This window comes from Pangasianodon hypophthalmus, chromosome 5, assembly GCF_027358585.1.
Source record: "Pangasianodon hypophthalmus isolate fPanHyp1 chromosome 5, fPanHyp1.pri, whole genome shotgun sequence".
Lineage (NCBI taxonomy): Eukaryota > Metazoa > Chordata > Actinopteri > Siluriformes > Pangasiidae > Pangasianodon > Pangasianodon hypophthalmus.
Window position 1 is genome coordinate 27,123,710 of NC_069714.1, and position 14,985 is coordinate 27,138,694.

The 14,985-nt window shown below is 38.7% G+C and overlaps 1 protein-coding gene across 15 annotated transcripts in view; it reads left to right on the plus strand.

The window, feature by feature from the left end:
- ttn.2 (titin, tandem duplicate 2) overlaps window positions 1-7,564 on the plus strand; it is a 174,588-nt gene extending 167,024 nt beyond the window's left edge. For all 15 annotated transcript variants that reach the window (XM_053233883.1, XM_053233884.1, XM_053233885.1 and 12 more), the window contains 3 exons: window positions 62-5,725; window positions 5,828-6,121; window positions 6,241-7,564. In XM_053233883.1, the coding sequence (XP_053089858.1) occupies window positions 62-5,725; window positions 5,828-6,121; window positions 6,241-6,539 (6,257 nt within the window). In that variant the 3' untranslated portion in view covers window positions 6,540-7,564. The remainder of the gene's footprint in view (window positions 1-61; window positions 5,726-5,827; window positions 6,122-6,240) is intronic.
- The last annotated feature ends 7,421 nt before the right edge of the window (window positions 7,565-14,985 follow it).

The following is a 14,985-nucleotide window of genomic DNA, read 5'->3' on the forward strand; positions in this document are numbered from 1 at the left end:
CTGTATATCGCTAACACTATCAGCTACTTACAGTATATTAATGTTTTATTCTCTTTTCCAGTTCCTGCCAAGGTTCACTTGCCATTACATCTACAAGGTATGGGAGCTGTTCATGCTGTTCGTGGTGAGGTAGTCACCATCAAGATTCCAATCAGTGGTAAACCTGATCCTGCAGTCACATGGCAGAAGGGACAAGAAATACTGAATAACACAGCATATCATCAAGTGATTGTAACAAGATCCTTTACATCCCTTGTGTTCCAAAAGGGAGTGCAAAAGAAAGATGCTGGTTACTATATAATTTGTGCCAAGAACAGATTTGGTGTTGATAAACAAACAGTTGAACTCGATGTTGCTGATGTACCTGATCCACCAAAAGATGTTAAAGTAAGTGATATTGGAAGAGATTTCATCACACTCACATGGACTCCTCCAAATGATGGTGGAAGTGATATCATCAGCTATATAGTAGAGAAGTGCCCAGTATCTGGTGATAGGTGGATCCGTGTTGCCCAGACATCTGAACCACAACATACTGTATTGAGCCTATTCGGAAAGACCAAATACCAGTTCCGTGTTATTGCAGAAAACAGATTTGGTCTGAGTAACCCATCTGTGCCAACTGAACCTGTAACAGCAAGAGAAGACAAGTTAGCTATTAGAAATTATGATGAAGAAGTGGATGAAGAAAGAGAAGTTACTAAAGAAGAAGCACCTCATTCCAAAGTTAAGAATGTGCCATCTCTTTACAAAATCTCTGAGGAACTAGCACGATGTGGACACTTTGGTATTGTTCATCGTTGTGTTGAAATTAGCTCCAAGAAGACTTTCCTGGCTAAACTCATTAAGGTGAAAGGGGCTGATAGAGAGCTAGTTGCAAGAGAGATTGAAACACTCAATATTGCAAGGCACAAGAACTTACTATATCTTCATGAGTCCTTCGATAGCTTGGAGGAATATGTTCTTATCTATGAATTCATATCAGGGATGGACATCTTTGAACGTCTTGGAACAAATTTTGACCTCACTGAGCGGGAAATTGTTCTGTACCTGAGACAAGTTTGCCACGCTCTCAAGTTCCTGCATGGCCTCAACTATGGTCATTTTGACATAAGACCTGAAAACATTGTCTACACTACAAGAAAGAGCAGTACAATCAAGATCATTGAAATGGGCCAAGCCAGGGTGCTGACACCTGGAGAAAATATCAGAATTCAGTTCACAGCACCTGAGTATTTTGCACCTGAGGTCCACAATAGTGATTTTGTTACCACTGCTACAGACATGTGGTCAGTTGGAGTTCTCGCATATGTGCTCCTTAGCGGCATCAATCCTTTTGCTGCTGAATCAACTCAAAAAATGATCGAACACATTTCCAGTGCTGAATACATATTTGATAGTGAGGCCTTCAAATATACCAGTCTCGAAGGCATGGACTTCATTGACAGGCTTCTAATTAAAGAACGCAAACATCGTATGACTGCATCTGAGGCTCTGGAACATCCTTGGCTCAAGATGAAAATAGAAAACATTAGTTCTAAAGTCATAAAGACTTTAAGACACAGACGATATTACCAGTCAATAATCAAGAAGGAGTGGAGCACTGTTATTTCAGCAGCTCGTGTTGCCTATGGCGGTGGTTACAGAAACCAGAGAAATGTTTCAATTGGCAGAGTGAAAATTGGACATCCAGAACAAGGCCTGAGAGCAGGTCCTGTCATGCATGGCTCTGCTGAATTAGGTGGTCATGTTCGTTTTATGTGCATCATTGAAAACTATGACAAGACTACGGAGGTGGCCTGGTACTTTGGCTCTCGTAAATTGACAGCAAGTCATAAGTATGAAATCAGCTATGCCAATGGAGTTGCAAGCATATATGTGAAAGACATTGAAGAATGTGATGATGGACTATACAGATGCAAGGTTGTTAGTGAAGAGAGGGAAGACAACGCCTACGCAGAGCTGTTTGTTGAGAGTGTGAGGTCCTATCGAGAATACTTCCTGGGACGTTCACTCAAGAAACCCAAGCGGAGAATTGATAGAACCAAACTTCTACAAAGGCCACCTGAGTTTACTCTGCCACTGTACAATTGTTCAGCATATATTGGAGAGGATGTACGCTTTGGTGTAACAATAACTGTTCATCCAGAACCACAGGTTACTTGGCTGAAGGCAGGACACAGAATCAAACCTGATCCTACAAAATACACGTTTACAACTGACAAGGGTCTTTATCAACTAATGATTCACAATGTTGAACCTGATGATGATGGTGAATATACCGTTGTGGCAAATAACAAGTTTGGTGAAGACAGCTGTAAGGCACGCTTAACAGTAAGACATCACCCTGTTGCTGAGGACACAATGAGGCCAATGTTCAGACGCCTCTTAGCAAATATTGATTGTGTTGAGGGAGAGAGTGTACATTTTGATTTGAGAGTGTCAGGAACACCGACACCTACTCTGAAATGGGAAAAAGATGGAAAGCCTCTTGAATTTAGACCACAAGTTGAACTTGTTCAAGAAGATGTGGGTTATTATGTTCTCCATATTAGAGAAACACTTATTGAGGATTCTGGCACCTACAGAGTTACTGCAACAAACTCTGCTGGTTCAGCAAGTTGCCAAGCCACACTCAAGGTTGAACGCCTAACTTATATTAGGAGGGAGTTCAAGAGTGAGGAAGATAAGCAGATATACATACAAAACCAAATAAAAAAGACACTAAAAATGGCACAAGAATTCTCAACAGCAGAAGTGACTACACTTAATCCTGTAGCACAAGAGGCACTGAAAGAAGCGGCTGAACTGTACAAACCTGCAGTGAGTACCAAGAATGTGCAGGGTGAGTTTGATATCTCTGACAAAGAAGATAAGGAAATTAAGAGAATTAAAGAAGAAAGTAGGAAGATCAGGATGCCTTATGAAATTCCAGAAGCTCGTGTACATGATCCAACTGTTCTTGAGGAAGACATGAATATTAAATATTTTGTGCCTTTATCTGACATGAAGTGGTACAAGAAACTTCGCGATCAATACGAAATTTCTGAACGCATGGAGAGAGTTGTGCAGAAGAGACAGAAACGCATCCGACTTTCCAGATGGGAACAGTTCTATGTCATGCCACTTCCAAGAATTACTGATCAATACAGGCCAAGATGGCGTATTCCAAAGCTTACACTAGATGATTTGGAAACTGTAAGACCAGCTAGGCGCTCACCATCTCCTGAATCAGACCTCTTCCGACAAAGAAGGCATTCCCTGGGGGATCTTTCAGATGAAGAACTCCTCCAGCCTGTAGAAGATTATCTGACAAAGAGGAGAATTGAAGAAGAGAAGCAACAGCTTGAGGAGGAACTGGAACTTGGCTTCTCTGCCTCTCCTCCAAGTGGTAGCCCTGTTCGTTTTGAACTGCATGCACTACGCTATACATCACCTAGGATTATGCACAAAGCTGAAGTGAAACACACAGAGGAAACAAAACATGCAGTGACACCAATAAAACCTAGTGGTTCTCCACCCCCCCTTTCCCATTTCATGAGAAGGAGGAGATCTCTGTCTCCAACGTATATTGAATTGATGCGTCCTGTCTCTGAATTGATAAGACCATCCCGGGTGCCAGTGGAATATGAAGGTGAGGCAATTGAAAGGAGGTCACCCACTCCTGAGAGGACACGACCACGTTCCCCTAGTCCTGTGTCTCCTGAAAGAAGATCATCGAGATCTTCCTCTAGATTTGAAAGATCTGCAAGGTTTGACATCATGTCTAGATATGAGGCAAGAAAAGCTGCTTTGAAATCTGAGCGCAAGTATCAAGTTGTAACACAACAACCATTTAGCCTTGACCATGCCCCTCGAATCACAGTTAGAATGCGTTCACACCGTGTACCATGTGGTCAGGACACTAAATTCACATTGAATGTCCAATCAAGGCCAGAAGCTGAAATCCAGTGGTTCCATAATGGACAACAGATTCAAGAGAGCAGCAAATACCACTTTACAGACATGAGTGGTGTCTTAACCCTCCAGATTACTGATTGCCAGGCAGAGGATAGTGGCACATACCGTGCTGTCTGTACCAACTCTAAGGGAGAAGCATCTGACTATGCAACTCTCGATGTATCAGGAGGAGCATTTACTACATATTCCTCAAGACGCAAAGATGAGGAAGCTCCAGCGGCATTTGTACCTGAAGTGATAAAGACAGACTATTACCACACATCATCAATCAGGGCATCTTCTGCCTCTAGAACACACATAGAGATCAAAGAAACCAAAACAAAACTTACTGAGAGACATGAAGTTTCTGGGTTTGAAAAATATGAGTCTGAAAGACTTGCATCATCTCCTGTCAGACATGCATCGACTGAATACCTGTCATCTGCTTCATATTCATCCTCAGAACGACATGTATCAGCTGAATATAAGGCAAAATCTGTTGAGTCCTCAGCTACAGCAAGCATTACTGCTAGGAAAGTCAAAGCCACCCTGTCAGCAAAAATACTCACCAAACCACACTCTCTAACAGTATCATTGGGTGAGTCTGCAAGATTTACCTGTGATATTGATGGCGAGCCAGCACCAAGTGTCACATGGATGCATGGGCAACACACTATTGTCACTTCTCATCGTGTACATGTGACAACAACACAATACAAGTCTACATTTGAAATATCCTCTGTAGAGTACTCTGATGAAGGCAGCTACACAGTAGTGGTAGAAAATTCAGAGGGAAGGCAAGAGGCAAAGTTTACCTTAAACATCTCCAAGCCACCAACAAAAGAGGAGGCTGTTGCACCATCCCCTCCAGTTAAATCTCTTGAGCCAGCAGTGAAGTCACCTGAACTTTCAGTGATGTCACCAACAACTTCTGTAGAATCACCAGGACCTTCAGTGAAATTTCGTACACCACCTGTGACATCTCCAGAGCCATCAGTTAAGTCTCCAGAGCCTTTGGTGAAATCACCAGAATCTACCGGAGTCAAGTCTCCTGAACCACAAATTAAGTCACCCGAGGGTGTCAAATCGCCACTACGAGTCAAGTCTCCTGAGCCTAGTACTGCTGCTCCAAGAGTTAAGTCACCTGTCCCTGCAAAGCCCTCAGAAGCAATTACGTCCCCTCTTAGGATTAAATCTCCCACAGCCCTGAAGTCTCCTGAACCAGTAGCATCTCCTCCAAGAGTGAAATCGCCACCTCCAGTTAAGTCTCCAGAGCTAAGAACCTCACCACAGAGAGTTAAATCTCCCACAGGCATGAAGTCACCAGAGCCAATCACCTCTCCTCAAAGAGTAAAATCCCCACCAGCAGCCAAGTCTCCTGAGCCGATCATTTCACCAAAAAGGGTTAAATCTCCACTCACTGTGAAATCACCAACTCCTTCAAAGGAAGCACCCCCAAAGATCCTCCAGCAACTTAAAGCTGAGGCCTCTGAAGACAAGGTGAAGATGATCTGTGTTGCTGAATGCTCTGTAAGGGACGTTGTGTGGTACAAAGATGGCAGGAGACTTAGTCACAGTAGCCATTATCAGATCCATACTTCTGCTGATGGCACTTGCTGTCTCTATATATCGGATGTGTCTGAGAGGGATCAGGGTGAATATTCCTGTGAAATAATCGCAGAGAGTGGAGCAGTCTCAAAAACATCATTCTCCTTCTTTGGTCAAGTGTTCCAGTCCATCTACACAAAAATAACAACATTTGTGTCTGCACACATGGCTGTTAAAGGTAAATTTAATTTCATGTAATAATTCAGTATTTTCTTAACACGTTTTAGAGACCCATGCTTAACACTAACACACACACTAATTTAACTAACTTATCTTACAGAATCAGTGTCCTCAAAGGCCCATGAGGGGGTTGAAATGCTTAAGAAAGAGAGTGCCACTCTCAGCAAAATGCATGAGAGTTTCTCTTCAAAATCCGTCCACATGGAGAGCACAATGCAAGAAACATCGTTCAGCAGTTCCACCATGGCTGAAATGAAATTTGAAACAATGTCAATGTCCAGCATGTCCTCCATGACTTCTGAATCAGTGTATGCTATGAGCTCAAGCAGTATGATGTCAAGTCACTCACATGCTGAGGGATCCTCAATAAGAGCCACTCTGCTCAGTGGTCAAGGTGAGCTAATAAGAGCCACTTTAATCTGTGGTCACAAGCATTTGTAAAATATATATTCAGCCTACTGACTCATATTTCTTTCAACTGACAAACCTCTTCAATTAATTTTTACTTCAAAGGTTCAGCACCAAAAATTGAAGCCCTACCTGAAGACATCAGCATTGAACCTGGGAAGGTTTTGACCATAGCATGTGCATTCTCTGGAGAGCCTTCTCCACACATTGAGTGGTCTTGTGGTGGAAAAACTATTTCAACTGCAGAAGAGAGTGGAAGATTCCACATTGAGACTACGGAGGACCTGACGACACTCATAATCACTAGTGTAAAATCTAGTGACGCTGGGGTGTACACCCTCAAACTTTCCAATGAGCATGGGTCTGATATGGCAACTGTCACCATTAGCATTCGTTCACTATAAATCGAATAATGATACTTTCTTCCCCCTTCTCGCATTATCTGCCTTTTTATTTACTGAATGAGAAAAAAAAGATATTTACTTGATAAATACCTGGATATCTGTTCCTGTAAATATGAAATATTTTTATATCAAACTTGACATTAATTTATGCCGAACTAGACTAAAGTCTAAAGTTGTTATAAAATGTGCCATTTTGGATAATTATGACTAGGATTTTTGGTCAATTTTTTGTGACATGTACATAATGTATATAGCCGAATTTACCGGTTATGGGAAATGTATGAATTGTTATTTAAGACGATATTAACTAAAACAAATGGAACTAACTGTTTATCAGGAGAAAGTTTCTCATGGAACGAATACCCTGTTAAACCTGGAACTAAACTTAGTGCCTCAACAAAAAGTTGAAGTCTTAAGATTGCCTCAACAGGTAGAGAGGCTCCCTGTTGAAGTTTTACTAAATTTACGAGACAAAGCTATACATTGTATGTGTACATGTGATATTTCTATAATCACATGACTTTATAACTTGACCATAAGACCTTGAATGCTGCGTGCATTTACCCTCATGTAAGCAGCATGACTAGGTCTTGTGTTCAAACTGATTATGTCATACCACCATTTTAAAGACATGCTCAAAGTGTGAGCGGCCTTCACTTCATGAGCAAAAATGTTTAATGTGCTCTGTTTCTGGAAAGGGATTGCTTGAATGGACTTTCAAAATGAACATCTCCTGGCCAATAATAAAAGTCTATCTTGTACTTCCTTGCAGAAGCAGAGCCTCCTCTTGGAGGATTGCTTTGTTGCATTGTGTGTGTGTACTAGTTTTAGAACTCATCTTCACAGTTGCTGGGCAAACAAGCGTACCACAGGGACAACATCTTCTGTGGAAATAAAAATCTTAAAACAGGAACTATATGCCCTATATTTTGGTTTGATTTTATGTAGAATTGTAGTATTACTAATGAATGCAACCTCCTTGAGCCTTATAATTGATTCAATAAAGCATGTTTTCAGCACTAAAACCCTTGTTGTTTTGTATCTGTAGATTTTCAATAATCTGTGGTATAACAGACACCTCTCCTGCAGATATACTCAGATAATCTGATGACATTTTGACATTCTCAAAAACATGTTACATTAGTAAGATACTAAGATTTCATAATTAGAATTACTGAACAGGCATGGACAAATCATTAGCCCAGGAGCCTAGGGCAAGCAAATTTGTTATCCTGGCTATTAGCTGTTTATTCTGAGTTGCCTGACAAATAGGTTCAACAGCAAGAAAAAGAAAATTGCTACTCCATATTTACTTTCACAAAGCAAAATGTTTCATTTGGTACGTAGCCATGTATAAACTATAGCTACAAATTTAGCTACATAAATATAAAGCAAGCTACTCTTTCTGAATCCTGAAGCCTGCCTGTCGCTGTGCTACATGCTCTGGCTGAGACACGATATGGCTGATGGTAGAAAGGGTTTTACAAGCTGGATTATGGGTGAGAGACAATCTTTTCTAAATCAGTAACACACAGGTATGTGGAAACACGGAACAATCCAAGCAATACATAATTCACTGCAAAGCTGTAATATTAATCTTCTGCTAGCACAATACACACAATAATATAATGATATTGATGTAGCAAGCTAAAAAAAATTAAAAACTTGATGCTACCCAAGTCACTTTCCAAAAAAAATTTTTTTATTTGTAAATTATTTTGCAAATTATATAGATTTCCTCCCCTCATTTTTGTATGCATTTTGCATGGAATATACAGTATATAGCAATTATGCGATCCCCTGCATAACAGTCCCTAGAGTTTAAACAGAATGGTGTGAAAAACAAAAAAAATGTCCAAATGCCTTGTTGATGAGAGATGCCAAGCTGGTTCGAGCTGGCAGGAAGGCTACAGTAACTCAAATGAACACTCTTTACAATCATTGTGAGCAGAAAAGCATCTCAGAACAAACATGTCAAACCTTGAGGCAGATGAGCTAAAACAGTAAAAGGCCACACTGGGTTCCACTCCTGTCAGAAAAGAACAAGGAATCTGAGGCTACAGTGGGCATAGGCTCACCAAAACAGTACAGGTGATGTCTTTCCAATCTTCAACTGACCAGCTTCTGTAAACCTGTGCCCACTGTAGCCTGTGTAAACTTTAGAGACTGCTGTGAAAATCTCAGGAGATCAGCAGTATCTGAAATACTCAAACCAGCCCCTCTGGCACCAACAACCACGCCACTATCAAAGTCACTGAGATCACATTTTTTTCCCCATTCTGATGTTTGATGTGAACATGAACTGAACCTGTATCTGCATTGTGCAGCTGCCACTCTGTTGGTGAACTGGCATACATGGGTTCCTAATAAAGTGGACCATGTGTGTTGTAGATGATATTTGTTCATTCAGCATGCACTTTTCAGATAAATAAACATATTAATGATGTTGATGTATAATTGGTCTATTAAACTTAGTTTTTTGGTCTGTCCCACTTGGCACTGGACTGGAAGTGTAATGTGGCCCATTACCTAAAATGAGTTTGATACCCCTGATTTCAATATACTATTTCTAAATGAAACCAGTAGACCCTTAAATGCTGAGTCTGAGCAGTCAGCAGCAAATCAACAAAGATGGAACAGGAGCATAAGACAAAAACACAGTGCAACGAAATAACATAGCTACTGTACTATTTCGGCACTACATAAGTATATGTTTGTATACTTTGTATAAGTTTTTAGGGGTAAACATTGATAAATAGAATAAGAAGTTGGAAAATTGATGCATTTGTGGCATTTGGCAGATACCCTTATCAGAGAAACTTACATTTATCTCATTTTTATATAAATAAGTGGTTGAGGCTTAAGGACTTGCTCAAGAGCCCAGCAGTGGCAGCTTGGCAGTGCTGGGATGTGAACTCACAACCTGCCAATCGGAAGTCCAGTGTCTTAACCACTGAGCGACCATTGCCCAAAAGAGTCATGGGTTTGGTTGGGAAGAACTGAGTGATGCAACCCCACTCTCAACAATTCCAAGACCTTTGATGCAAAGTTGAGATTCATGAGACTCAAAACACTGAACTACCAAGCTAATATACAAATATTATATTAATAATATAGATAATAAATGCAAATAATGACTTACTGTCTGCAATGTACCATGGTCTTGAAAGAGAAAAAAGCCACACCAATCATGTATCTTTTGTCCATCTTATTTCACCGCTAGGGGGCAGTGTCTGCAATCTGAAATGAAAGATTTCCTTACATACTCTTTCTTACAAATAATCTGTCTGTAAGATGTTGCTTATATAAATCATAATAACTCTGACTTGATTAAGCATAAATATTTTTGAAAGTACTCCCATAGGTGTATTATGTATTATAACATTCATATAATCAGAAACTTCAGAAGAATGTTGCATCTACATCTGTAGTCTCATTTTGCCTACACTTCATCTACATTTCCAAAGAAATATTCACTGATAACACCTATGTAGTATGGGTTCTTATTGTACAATCATGCTTTTATTGCTTGAGTTTTGTTGGATTAATACTGGGCAGTACATGGTTCCCTCTGTATCTTCTTTAATACCACATGTCTGCTGAATTCTTGAATTTAATTGGTCAGAAGGTTTTTATTAATTTACTGTAACAGCAGTTCTCCAGTAGTTCTGGATTAAAAAATTGTGTTGTTAATTAACAACCAAAAACATGTAGTTGTTGATATGGTGAAGTTTTCTGTTAGGAGACATTTATGTAACATTTATGGAAGGAGTCTCAACCAGTGTCTGCACTTCGTAACTGTCTAAGTTTTCTGCACAGGAATTTTACACTTTCTGGGTTCCCTGTAACATGATGAGCTTCATTTTTTCCCCCTAAAACAGATAAAAAAAAGAGAGGGAAGTGAGAGAACAACTGTTTATAGATGCTATAAAACAAGAGATAACTGGAACTGGTCTTGCAGATGGTCCATAACATTAAATGTAACTAAAAATTGTTAAAATGTATGTTGTTCATTAACCGAAAAAAAAAAAAAAAAGAAAAAAAAACTGTAATCAGTGGGAAATTGGTGTGGTATTAGGGCTATAATGTGGACAATACTGCAAAAAAATAAAATAAAATCTTGATTTTTTTCAAATTTATGAATGGTTCTCAATTACGATTTCATTTTGTTCTTACATAATGCAGTTGAAAAATTACGCAATTTATTCATAAAGTTTTTTTTTTATTTATCAGAATGTTTTTTTATAAAAATAGTAACAGCACCATCTATATCAAATAGTGCAAACAATGGTTCTTTTAAATAAAGTTAGTGAACCCTTTTTTCTCGACAGAATAATGTCTTTCGTGATATGAAATGCCACCGCAACTGAGAAGTCAAGTTTGGGTATTCTTCTCAAATCCTAGTTCCTTCCCCGTTTAGAGTGACGTCATATCAACATGGCTGCGCACAACATCAGAAAAAAAAAGTAAAACATCTTACCTTTGAATGATTTATACTGTATATACAAGTTTTAGCTTTAGATTAATCACCATACAGACATATTTGTTTGTTAAATCTAAAACACTGACCAAACAGTTTGCTGTCTGAGAAAGAAAATATGGACCACTCATCTGGGTTAGCTGCCTAATTTGCTGCTAACAACAAATAAACATGGGACCGCTTAGGATATAATGCAGCATTATGTTCATGTTGACTTTGTTCATATGACTTTTCAAATCTATACCAATTCCATATTTCTGAAGTGATATATGAACCTTTATTTGTTATGAGTTCAGACCTCGGCGAAGTGCTGCCTTTTTTTTTAATCTAAGCGTGCAGTATTTGGGAGTAGTGAAGGCTGTAGGAAGCATTTATCAGGTTAAGAAGGCAGTGTTTTCCTTCGTATTGGTTTAAACTTTTAAATAGCATTTACGGATGATTTAATTAAAAAATTTAAATATGCATATATATAAATATAAACGTACAATCTCAATTAGAACATTTGGAAAATGCGTTAAAACATTAATTAAAATTGACCAAATTAATCGCCCTGCAATATGTGGTATAAGAGGTGATATAATAAAACAGTAACTCAGCTTCATGCCAGGCCCCATCATAGCACCCAGTCGCTGACTATTTTCCTATAACAGCACAAGCCATTGTGTTTTATCCCTTATCCTTACTTAATGTCTGTTAGAGTAGTTTATTAAGCTGCATTGGTTAGTTTTTCTGCCTCTGGAGAGACCATTTAAATATATGCACATAAACATGCTGACATTTAAGGAGCTGCAGTTGCTGCTGCCTGTCAGGGCATAAGCAGTGCTGCTCTCATGTAAGGATATAATAGGAGAATGGAAGCATGTGTGAAGGACAAATTAATTTTGAAGTTTGAGTGTTAATTAATTACTTTATTTACTATTCAATTTTTTGGTCATTTATATAAAACTTAACCTACTTTGTTATATTGCTCTAAATTGAGTGATTGTTGGTAACACATCAAGATGTCCAGCTTATGCCAGGTGGTCCAGCTCTACAAAGAACCTAATTTTACATAAAGAGCTGGCATTATTTTTCGGCCTTCATGTTCTTCTTCCTATAAGCTAAATCTGCATGTGAAAGAAAGCCCTCAACCCCTTCCCTAGGAAGAAAGTCAATGAGACAGTTACAAGCTTTCCAAACTTGGAATAAGAAGGCTGCAGCTGTCCTCGGGTGACACATGAGATGTTGTACTAGAGACTCTACACCAGTGCAGAACGCTGGAGAACCTAACTGAAATGGCTGCCGTGTAAATCACATCTGTGATCTCCAGTACCAAGATACCAAAATAACTCTCTCCATGTGCCTGTGCAAAAGAAAAGAAAGATGGCTGAGACCTTTCAGTACCTACTAAAAGCAACACAGAATCCAGAATCTTCCTTTTTTTTTTTTTTACGTATTCTGTGGAACATGTTGATTTTTATCTGGGTAAAGTCTACAGCAGGTTATTGAACAAGGTAAATTCTTAAAATATTACCAAGGGTGGACAAATCTTTACACTGGGAAAGCAGGACAAGGAGATTATGTGTCTGGGCTTTTACACATAGACTCAGTAGAACCCGCTACTCATTCTGAATCCCACTACACATATTGGCTTTCTACTAATCAGATTAATTAGCATGTACAGATGACATACAACCTTTTCTGAATCTGAAATATGCAGATATGTGGAAACACTAAGAAAACTGAGCAAAATAAAGCGCATAGTAAAGCTAGCATAACACACAGTCACGTTACAATTAAACATGGCAAGAAAAAGTAAAGATGCTAGCCAAACTTCACAGCTCAAAGCCCAGCACTGGCCAACAACTTGTTGACTTTTTGTCAAGGGTACGAACATGATGTGCTACCTCAGACATTTTGTTAGAAAAAGATGATGATGATTATCATCCACTATGTGGGAATTTATGTACTCATTTGTGTCTGTATTAATGCACTTTTAACTAGCTAACTAGTTTATTACATCATCCTAGATAACCTTTTTAGCCAATCAGATATCTCGGCAACCCAAACAGGGCACTGGGTAAGCATATTAGAGCTGTTATTTTTGCGGTGGGCTAGCTAATGGATTTATGATTTGTCCACCCTGATTGCGTTAGGTCAGTGTATCTAATTGCCTATCAGGAAATAGAATGATTATCATAATTGGCATCCAATGGGCAGCACAAATGGTACAGTTTTGGAGCGTCACAGCACCAGGTCCCTCATGGGTTTCCTCTGGGAAGTGAAGTGGCTACACTATATTGCCCCTAGGTGTGAATGTGTGTGAATGTGTGTGTGCATTATACCCTGCATCAAACCGGCCTCCCATCCAGAGGGTATTGTCGCCTCATGCCCAGTGCTCCCAAACCTGACCCTGACAGGGATAAAGCCATTACACTTTACTTCTTCACCGGATATGACAGTTCCCCTTGAATAGACATGCTGTAGTTAACACTACAACATTTACAAACAAAGTGTAGAACCACTTGTCTCATTGACTACTCCATCTTATTCTTTAACAGAAACTGCAAAGTCACAAATCTCCATACATTATAATTACTTTAAAAATCCGCATGTACCAGCTATAATCTGCACAGCTAATTACCTTATTTAACTTTTTTGTTTACTTTTCTGAGTCTTTTATATATTAAAACCTTTTTCACTGATGATTAAAATTAAGTGATTTGAAATAATCCTTAAACCTTTTTTATTTATTTTTCTAGATTTACACTGTTTATTTAATATATTTTATTTTAAAAATTACTGCAAATGACCTAAGTTGAGAATATTTAGAAAAATGTTTTGGTATCTTCGATTTTAGATAATTTTGCAGTAATGCACAGCAAAAAGAAAAATAACAGCACAGTTTTATACAATCCTTTTACAAATTAGTTGTCTAATGTCCACATGGCTGATATTGTCTCTGTTATTCTGCTACTACTCAAAGTGTTTGAACCCATCTGCATTGTACAGGTCAAAAAAAACGCCAATCACCTTGTTAATCAATCACTATTCACATTATTTGTAAAGTATTAGATTTGTCACTTCACTGCGGACCAAATTAATCTTTTTACTTGAAAATATTTGGCCTTTTTTCTGTTTCAGCTGAAAACTGAAAGTCCTGTTTTTGACCATTTTTTGAACAATATATTTCGGTGGCACCCCTAATAAACTGTTAGGTAACATTAAACAAGTATATAGTTAAGTCAAACATACATTGGTAGATTTTATTTCACATTAATGAGCTCAAAACCTTCTCTATTTACCTTGACAGAAAGTTAGGAACAGTCAAAAGCATGTGAGATAGAGGAAGGGGGTGGAGATCCCAGGCAGTGTCATTTAATATCAAAACACCTGTGCAACTGTCAATCATTCTAGATTCAAATGTCTATTGGCTCATCTCCTGTTTTATTGGGAAAAACAAAACTGCTTTTCTGGCGCTAAATTACAGAGCTCCTATGCAAAACATGTAAAGGTTGGCAGATCTGGTAATATAATGTAATTGGAGGAAACATCACTGGATATCATGGCAGTGTAATATCGTGTGGGGGCGATAGAAACATTATATCACACAAGCCTATCACGGTGTGGTACTTGTGTCGGAAATAATGCACATCTGCACCAATAATGCTATCTACTTAGAATCTACACTTTAAAAGAAGCCTATTGTATGGAAGTCCAGAAAGGCCATGTTTTATTTTCCCTTGTGATCTAAAAATAACCAAAGTTGTTTTCTCGAGATTTTTCTCATGATGTCAAAATGCATGATTAGGCATGCATGTTGTACGTCATGAATAAGTGCATCCATTTTTATTTTAATCAAGGACTAATATAAGAGAATACAGCTGGTGTAGTGGTCGAGTTGCTGTCTTACAGCTCTGGTGACTGTGAAGACTTTGACATTATTTTTTTTTTTAATTTCCAATTACGGATCAGTAAAGTACATCT